Source organism: Galeopterus variegatus, unplaced genomic scaffold, assembly GCF_000696425.1.
Source record: "Galeopterus variegatus unplaced genomic scaffold, G_variegatus-3.0.2 Scaffold823, whole genome shotgun sequence".
Taxonomy (NCBI): domain Eukaryota; kingdom Metazoa; phylum Chordata; class Mammalia; order Dermoptera; family Cynocephalidae; genus Galeopterus; species Galeopterus variegatus.
Genome location: NW_007726934.1, coordinates 1 through 10325, shown reverse-complemented (window position 1 = coordinate 10325; position 10325 = coordinate 1). Strand labels below are relative to the sequence as shown.

Sequence of the window (10325 nt, the reverse complement as noted above, 5' to 3'; positions counted from 1 at the left end):
ATAAGGGTTTAAGGACCACCTGCTACTTCTGTAATCTCAAGCAAGTCCCTGAGCTTCAGTTTCTTTATCCACAAAACAAAACTAATGCCAGCCACCTTCCTGGAAGTACAGCTGAAAACGTTTAGCAATTTGTAAAATGCTATGTGGATGTTAGTCCTCACTTCACAGAAACAACCAGCCGAGAGATGATTTTTAACCATGCCCTCCACATAAATCTTTGTCTTTTACACAGTTTATTTCTTCCCTATAATTCCAATCATTTCTACATGTCACATGCCATCTTTTTCATGTTCCAAACATCACTGGGGTTTAGTAGGAAAGCGGCATCATCATGTCCCCCTTACAACTTAGAAAAGTGGTACCCGAGGCACCCATCCAAGGCACATCGACAGTGACAGAGAAGACCTGAAAACTCACAGGGACATCTGGGTGGAACTAACAAGTTAGGTTTATTAAGTCTGTGGCTTTTCTTAATCTGGCTCCTCCTTGTCTCACCTCTACTCTCTCTTGCTGTAAATTAACAGAGCTTTCCTTGCCTCCCTATCTGAGATTTAACTCTCATAGGACTATGATGGGGATGTCTTTGCTATCAGGGCTATTAAGCCAAAAAATGAATGACTGTGGTCATCTGAATGGTGCCCTTCAGTGGCAGGAACTTATGCCAAATCCCATCTGAGGCCCCTTGTGTACCTGCCTTGGGTTCTGTGGGAGCCAAACAGCTGAGGAATCCTCAAAATACTAACCTGCTGCTGTGGAAAGGGCCTGCTTCCAGTCACAGTCCCCCTCTACTTCCTTCTTTCTGCTTCCTAAGGCTCAAGAATGAGACCACAACTTCCACTGCTATAACAGAAGGGCCAATCAGCTGCTCTGAGGTCAATGCTTTATGCTCAATTTCTATTGCTGCTTTTATAGAAACCCCCCTCTCCAGGTGTTTCTGGTGATGGGAAGTAAGAAAAGTGGGGTTATCTTGTTGCTGCCATATGCATATTAACATGTATAAAAAGTGGTCAAACCCAGATGAGGGTCCTGCTTCTGGTTTATATACAATAATTTAATCCATTGTATATATTTAATACCTAAAAAAATTAATTCACAATCAAAGTCCTTCATGCATTTTATGAGGAAGTTCTGGATTAAAGTGATGGTCAACCAGATGTTGCTTTTGCCTGGGAAGATGGTGTCATTTTCTGTTGGAGAATCATCAGTGTCTGTGGTTCTTACTTGCTTAAATTTTTAGTTTCTTTGTGGTCTCAAGTCTTTTTTTCAGCAGCTCCCCCACTTCCAGAAGTGAGTGCAGATAACTGCTCTGCACCTTTCCTTGCACAGTCTTTGAAAATTTTCTCTCTTCCTACAAAGGAGGAGACAAGAATAAATGGTCTTGCTCAAAAATCATTCACCCGGACTACAATTCCTCAAGTAAAAGTTAAAACTACGATTATCTTTGGTCTTACTGCAAGCTCCATCAGAACAGAGTGGGTCACTTTCAATTTCATAAAATACACAAAGAAGGCTAAAAGCTCATCACAGATGTATATTTTTCCATGTGATTTTTCACTGAGACCTTGTTGCTTTACCATCATTATTCTTTCAAGGACCCTTTGTTATAAATTATATGAAATAGGAAAACTGAGATTTCTTTTCTTTTTTTGGCAGCTGGCCGGTTTGGGGATCGGAACCCATTACCTTGGTATTACAATGCTGTGCTCTAACCACCTGAGCTAACTGGCCAGCCCAGAAAACTGAGATTTCTGATTATTAGCATTTAATCAAGAAAAAAAGTAGAAAATTACTACTTAGTTTGGACATAAAATCATTACTATTTTGTTATAAAAGTTGTACAAAGTGGAAAATTTGAGGTTCCTCAAATTTTTTTATTTGTTTTTATCAGAAAAGAAAAAGTAGGAATTTATTACTAATTTGGACATCATCATAGCCAATTTTTAAAGGCATCAACTTTACCAACTCCATCTTTTCCAGTTACAATACTGACAAGTCTCCCTCTATATTTACAAAGTCAATAGGTTCAAGACACCAAACAATAAAAGATGACCAGAACTTTCCTAAGCCTCAAATATATGAGTTAAATATTTGCTGGTACATATTTGCTATAGTGTAGACCACAAAAAATAAAGGGGATGGAGTGTTCAAACACAGAAAAGAAGTTGGCTAAAAATTGGTTTATATGAAGTTGGCAATGTTCCAAAGCCCAGAACTGCATAAGAAACCAAGTGATCACAACTTCTGACCTAACAATACTACTACTACAGACTTAATCCACCTTAGAAATACAAATGTGCATAGGTAGGTATGTACAAATAAATTTCATTCAGTACTACTGTAAAAGCAAATATAAAGAAACAACCAAAAATGTCGAATGACTGGTGCATTCATATTTTGAATGTTTAATGAACTGTTTAATAAACAGCTGTTTAGTGAACAAGATTGATCCCTATGTGTTAGCCTGAACAGATCTCTTGAATGTAAGGTTGAGGGAAGAAAAAGCCAAGCTGCAGAATAGAGTGTATCACTTACTTTTTAAAAAGTACAAACCAACACAATAATACTTTGTATTTTCTCTATGAGTAGAAATACACAAGTCTCAACACACAAGCAGTTTTAGTTGCATACCCCATGGGAGGTGGAAAAGGGGACTAGGATTAGAGGTCAGAGTCGAGAGGCCTTATTTACAGTTTCAAATTTAGAAAGAAAGGAAGGAAAAAAAGAGACAAAACTAATGGAATCTGAATTGAAGAGCTCTTTTTTACCCAAAATACAAGTACCCTGCACTATAAGAATCCTGTATTTGGTGGCTGGTACTACTCAGTATACTCTATATATCATGACCTTAACAAAAAGTAGGCAATATAAGGCCAATTACTGCTTTGTTTAATCCTCACTATTATCCTATGAAGTAGGTATTAGTAACATCTCCATTTACAGATAAATTGATGCTCAGGGGGTTAAGTAACCTTCCCAAGGTCAAAAGATAATGACAGAGCCACGGCTTGAAAAACCTAGAGTATATTACAAAGTTAAGGATAACCTCTATAATACTGAAAATGAACTCTTGCTTCTTTAATCAGTCTTTGTTAATGTTAAATGATCTGAGCCCTTTCCCACAGTAAGCACCTTGATCAAAGCTCTAAAATGTTTAAACTTAACAAAAGAGAGGCCTACAATCTTTTAAGGCTGGTGTGCCAAACAAGATTCCATTCATTCCCTAGGAAGGTCTAGAGCTAGGATGACAGCTGCACTCAGATTACTGGATGAGTTCCCTTATCAGCGGAGGTTTAGATCAAACAGAGTACCAGAGGGAAACATTCTCTTAAGATAAAAGTGATCTTAAGATCACTGGAGCAATTGGCTATAAACACATGATCCCACCACTGCCCTTCTGGCCTCTACCAAAATCCTAAACCTACTCCAGGCTGGTGAATTCTTTCTGGTGAACTACTCACCAGAGCCTATGTATTACTGACATAATTATTTCTGACGTCCAGCATCACTCCTTTTTCAGGTGATAACTGCTGCTGCGGCAAGGAAGCCAGACAAGTCAACTCGTCAGCAGATAAATTCTTACTCAAGGAGATTGTCCTTGGATCTCAAAAGAATGGCTAGTTCCCTCTGGTGCTTAAAACAGGGAATCAATTCATCATAGTGCCATTAGTTTGCAGAGTAAAAAAAAACAACCCCAAAAATGTATAGAAAGAAGAGGGAGTGTACGGGGAGAAAATGATCACTACCACTGCCACACAACAAAAAACTACTGCCAGGTACCTTCTAATCACAAGTTTTATAAATAGAGAATGATGAATTGAAAAGTAACTTGTCCTTGTGATTAAGATAAGAACACTTAATTATATATGTAACATTGCTGATATCTTGCGGTCTCTTACCGGTGAGAGAGAAGTGTCTTCTAAAATAAGTCCTTCAAGTGTAAGTGCAATTAGATGTGTTTCAAGCCCTTTAATATGATCCACAACATTGGAAATTAAAGTCTGAAGCCCAGTAACATAGTCTTGGAAACTGGTAAAGACAGGTGGCTGGGGAAAAGATTAAAAAAGAGTTGAAAGATTATTAAACATATTTTCCATGCTTACATCACATAGACTATACTAATTTCATACTATAGCAGTGCTTAATGCTATTAACAACAGAGATGGATACAGTTTTGGATATTAAGACAGTCTTGAACCAAGATAAATTTAATTATCACCAGATAACTGCTAACTCAACAATGACAAACATTTTTTTAAATGAGGTTTTATTTCACTCTGGGGAACTAGAGATGAGAAACCAATAGAAAATATTTTAGTTGGTCATTACTCAACTTACGGCTGGGAATCTCCTGGAACACTAAAGAGAACAAGAGGAACCAAGACTTTATTTTCCTCTCTTTATGTCTTTGGGATTTCCTATAATGTTAATAGAGACAGAAACAAAATATTTTAATTTCTGGTGGAAAAACTAATGGGTGACAAGAACCAAGAAAATTCTGAAAAAGAGTAGTGAAGGGGAACTTGCCCTAAGAGATATAAGAATGTATTTTGAAGTTCCATGAAAACCAGGTGGTACTGTTATATAAGTAAATTAACAAAGAGTGAAAAGAAACAAGTCCAAAGATAGACCGAAAGATATAAGGGAATTTAAATGGTGGCAATTCGGGGCCGGCCCGGTGGTGCACTGCTACAATGCGCCACTTGGGAAGCGTGGCGGCTTGGGAAGTGTGGCGGCGCTCCTGCCGAGGGTTCTGATCCCACATACAGACCGGCCGCTCACTGGCTGAGCGAGGTGCGGGCGCAACACCGAGGGTTGCGATCCCGTTGCCAGTCCCGGTCCGGTCCGGGCGCGACATTGAGGGTTGCGATCCGTTGCCGGCCACGAAAAAAAAAATAAAATAAAAAATAAATAAAATATAAATGAATGAATGAATGAATGAATGAATGAATGAATGGTGGCATTTCAAAACAAAGGTTTAAAGTGGCTGAATGGTACTGGGATAACTACCCAGACATTTGTAAATACAAATTAACAATAAATAAATATCAAAGTAAATTTCAGATAGATTAACTACTTAAATGTAAAAAAATCCATCAGAGTATCAGAAGAAAATTTAGGAAACAACTTAAGCAATCATAAGTTAAAAAGGTCTTTCTAACCATGACATTAAGCTAGAAAACATTAAAAAGATTATCTTGTGTTTTAAAAAATTACTAGACAAAAAAAATCACGCAAGTTGAAAGATGACTAACAAACTGAAAATAAAAATCCTGCATCATGTATGATAGAGGATTAGCAACATTATGTTAAGAACCCAATAGCTTAAAATATATCAACAGAAAAAATATTACTACCACAATAGGAAACTTGGGCAAAGGCAGGAACAGAAAACATATCAAAGAAATCCAAGAAACAAATGATTCAACTAAAAAAACATAAGTATAAAAAACCTAGCCAATAAACTGGTAAGGTTAGCATTTTACTCAAGAAGTATTCTTTGAAGGTTCAACATCAATAAAATTTTTTTTTTCCTTTTTTGTCTTTTTTCATGTCCGGCAATGGATCGCAACCCTCAGTGTCGCGCCCGGACCGGACCGGCAACGGGATCACAACCCTCGGTGCTGCGCCCATACCTTGCTCAGCCAGTGAGTGGGAACCGGTCTGTATGTGGGATCCGAACCCTCGGCGGGAGCGCCGCCGCACTCCCAAGCGGCGCACTGTAGCAGTGCGCCACCGGGCCGGCCCTCGGGCCGGCCCTCAACATCAATAAAATTTGAAAAACTGCAAATTAGAAAAAGGGCATATCAATATTTGCCAATCAGATGGTTAAGGATACAAACACTCAACACTCTTTGGGGGAATGTAAAAATGTACAGATACATAATTTCAGATCTTAGAGCTATCCTAAGGAAATCATATTATAAATTCGTCTTTATGAATTTGTCCATATTTTAATAGCAGTACTATTTATAATATTCAAAAAATTAGAACCAACCAAATATTCATCAATAGAAATTATGGCATATTAATACAGTAAGATGGTATATAACCACTAAAAGTAAGAGATATATCTACATTTACTGATGTAAAAAGATGTCCAAGATACTCTATAATGTGAAAACAAACAAAAAATAGGCAAGTTGCAGAACCTCTGATATAGCATGATCTTAGTTTGTTTACAACTAAAACGTCAGCATCATCATCACTGGTTGATGGGAATATGTGTGATCTTCACTTTTCTCATACTTTATGCGTTACTTTGATAATCAGAAAAAGGAAAACCATTCTCAATTTTAGAAATCAGAAAAACAACAAAAACATCACAAAATCTAAATCCAACAAGCTATTTGAACAGTTTTCAGACTGTAGGTTTCATTAGAAGAGACAGCAACAAAGCAACTCTGATCTACACTTTCAAACTTTGCACTCATGATCCGTTAAATTATCATTTTTGTTGTTTTTTGTTAAATTACAGTGAAGGAAGAAAGGCACCCTCATTTAGTCCCTCATTCAAATCTAAGTACCCCTTGTTTTTGAATACCAAGCACAATGTCTAATCTAAAGAATTCCTGAATTGTTACTGAATTGTTCAGGAAGTCAATTTTACTACTAAAACCATCAACATTTTCAAATGACAGTCTTATTGCTACAGTAAACAAAAATCTCCATTAATTGTTAGAACACCAAGGTCAAAGGGTTCGGATCCCTGTACTGGTCAGCCACCAAAACAAAAAAACCTCTGTTAATAATGATGGTATAAACTCAAACATTAATAAAACAGCATGTCATGGGCTGTGAAAAGGATAAAAATTATGTTAATGTTTTCCACTTTCAAAAATATGGGGGGGGGCCTAAAGTTGAATACAAACCAAAACGGGAGATCTTTACAACACATTAATAATATAATGTTTTTAATTCCAGTAATTTTAGAGTACTTCAGCTGTCTACATTCACTGGAACACAGTCTAAGAACAAAAAAAGAACTGCAGCAAATTTGAATTTTATTTAGTGGATTTTTTATTGGAACTACTAATGGAACTGATAATACTAATTCCTAAAACTATTTAGTATTGTATAACAGCAAATGAATAAATACACTTATATTGTTGGGAGCCAGGGTTCTCACTCTGGGAAAAGGAAGCTACAAATAGGGAATAGGGAATAAAGGAAAGAGCAGAAAGAACACTGATGTGAGATTGAAACTCGAGGTATCAGTAAGAATTCGTTATGTAAAAACTGAGCATCAGGCTGGCCAGTTAGCTCAGTTGGTTAGAATGCGGTGTTATAACACCAAGGTCAAGGGTTCAGATCCCCATATAGGACAGCAGCCAAAAAAAAGAAAAAACGAAACCTGTGTGTGTGTAAATACATTGCCTAGGTCTCTCCACTGTAATAAACTAGAAGCAATGAAACTCCAATAGCAATGAGCATATAACACCTACACCTTGGTTTAAAAATACCATTCCCCATAAAGGAACCAGGGCTCTTGATTAAATGATTTCAGCTGTGTAAATACATTGCCTAGGTCTCTCCACTGTAATAAACTAGAAGCAATGAAACTCCAATAGCAATGAGCATATAACACCTACATCTTGGTTTAAAAATACCATTCCCCATAAAGGAACCAGGGCTCTTGATTAAATGATTTCAGCTGAGTAAGAAAACACAAAGTACTCAGTATTTTTACTGTTCCAGAAAGTAAGGGCTCAAAAACTGACGAGGACATGTTAAAGGACAGAGGCCACATTAAAGGGGCTAGTTAAATGTGGGACAATTTGTACATCCAAAAAGAAATGATGATAATGGATCATAATAGAGTGAATTTAAAGAAGAGTCTATAGTGATACTCAAATACATGAAAAATACATATATACTTTTACACTTTCAAATATATATATGAATGGGGGTGGGACAGCTCTATTTTACAGACTAATGCAGAGGGTAAAAGGCACCTTTACAATGAAGAAATCCAGTGGACACTTCCTTGATCAAATACAGTCATGTGTTGCTTAATAATGGGGATGCATTCTGAGAAATGTCATTAGGTGATTTCATTGTTGTGGGAACATCAGAGTGTACTTACACAAACCTAAATGGTATAGCCTACTATATACCTATAATCTTATTAGACCACCATCGTATATGTGGGCTGTCATTGACCAAAACAACATTATGTGGCACATGACTATAATGAAATCTGAAATCACCAATAAGAGAACACAACAACATTAGTGCCTCTTGATTTAATTTACTAAAAAGGACACAGTGTCTATGTTTAGCCCAAACCTAGGGAAACAATTAGCTGAATCCACATTGTGGGACATTCTACCCAAAAAATAATAAAGACAAAACAAAAGGTTAAGGAAGCATTCTAGATTAAAGGAGGGTAGGGCTGGCCCATTAGCTCAGTTGGTCAGAGGGCTGTGTTATAACATCAAGGTCAACAGTTCTGATCCCTATACCAGCCAGCACCACACCCCCGCAAAAGATTAAAGATGGTAAAGCAATTAAAAGCCCTGTTAGATCCTTGATGGGATTCCAGTATTCTGAAAAAAGGCTATAAAGGAAATAATGAGGATAACTAGAAAAATCTGAATATGGGCTTTATTAGATAAAATTATTGTATCAAAACAAAATTTCTTGACTGAAATTTTCTTGAGTATTGTAGTTTTGCAGGAAACTGCCCTTTTTCTATATTGGTATGTTAATTGTCACAAGTCTATTCTTTCAAATGGTTCAACAAATGAGAGAGCGAGAGAGAAGAAACGTAAAGCAAATGTGGGAAATTGTTAACAAGTGGTAATCTCTATAAGAATCTTTTTTGTTTTTTAAAAAGATGACCGGTAAGGGGATCTTAACCCTTGACTTGGTGTGGTCAGCACCACGCTTACCCAGTGAGCAAACTGGCCATCCCTATATGGGATCTGAACCCGTGGCCTTGGTGTTATCAGCACCACACTCTCCCAAGTGAGCCACAGGCCGTTCCTCTATAAGAATCCTTATGGGTGTTATTATATTAGTCTTTCAACTTTTCTGTAGGTGTATAATTTTTCAACGAAAAAAAATGGGCAGTGAGAAAAAGAATGCTTATAGGATCCCAAGGACTCTTACAACATGTATGAAAACAGTGAGAAAAAGTGGCATGTGGCCAGATTGTTACTTGAATTTCTCTGTTATTACCATGATGATGCTGGTTTCTTTTTTCTTCTTTTTCTTTTTCTGTAAATTTAATTTGTATGGTCGTAGTACACTCTCACAGTAACTGGACACCCAAAGGATAATAGAAATAGTCTGAAAGAGGAAAAATTGCAAATGCATCAATACAGATTACACTAAACATATTTATCAGGAAGTTAAGGGAAATGGACAAAACAAAGAAATTCTGTTAGTTCTTTTACACAAACTCCTTCAGTTTCTCCCCTGAATCTCTACTCTCTAATGTCTGCAATCACCACATTGCTCTAGGCCTTCATTATCATCTGCTCAGAATACTGTGATAGCCTATTTATCCTTTTTCTGGCTATCTCAGCTCTAAATCTATCCTCCACTCCACTCCAGTTTTCTTTCATTTCCCTGTAGAAGTAGGGAGCCTATTCATATCTTTTTGCTCAGTGAAAAGTACAAATTCCTAGGCATGGAATCCAAAGTTTCTTTACAATATGCCTTTCCCCACACACCTCTTCAACCAGGTAAGATACCATCTCACCTGCAAACCTTAACTTATATATACGAGTATATGGGGAAATGTCCCCAGTTGAACAGCACATAGCCCTTCATAGTATTAAATTAGCTGTTTACAAGTCTTCTAATATAATACAATGTGTGCATGTACATATATGTCCAGTTATTACTCATTCATTAAGTATCTCTTAGGCACTTACAATGTGCTAGTCACCAGAACATAGTATATACTACCTTCAGGAGGCTTACAGACTAGTACAAGGAGAAAAGTAAACAAATATGTGACAGAAATAAAAGAAAAGATAATAGATTATGAGTGTTTACAATCCTCCTCCTCTTCTCTCTGGCTAAAAAAAGAGGAGGGAGTTTTGCTATATCAGCTCCTGGACTTCTTTATAAGGTAGGATATCTCAGTAATTAGTAACAACAACAAATAAAACAAACTGGAGGGATTAACTTAAGCTGCATAATAAAGAGTGAGTCAGCAGCGCGACGCCCCCCGGGGCCTGTGGACCGGCCACCAATCCCACTCCACCCGCGGATCTCTGGCGGGGCTGGTGGCATGGGGAGCCCCCGGCCAGCGTCGGGAGGGCAGGGAAGAGGATCCCGGCCAGACTGTCACTCGACCACACCTGGGGCTTCGG

General features: G+C 37.5%; 1 protein-coding gene across 1 annotated transcript; it reads right to left on the bottom strand.

Annotated features, from left to right (window-relative positions):
- Positions 1–513: 513 nt before the first annotated feature.
- LOC103590464 (N-alpha-acetyltransferase 25, NatB auxiliary subunit-like) lies at positions 514–9297 on the bottom strand. The gene is made up of 3 exons (XM_008572699.1): positions 9181–9297; positions 3897–4043; positions 514–1348 (listed from the first exon to the last, which is right to left on the bottom strand). The coding sequence occupies exons 1-3, from the start codon at positions 9181–9183 to the stop codon at positions 1226–1228; spliced, it is 273 nt and encodes a 90-aa protein (XP_008570921.1). The 5' UTR covers positions 9184–9297; the 3' UTR covers positions 514–1225.
- Positions 9298–10325: the final 1028 nt, after the last annotated feature.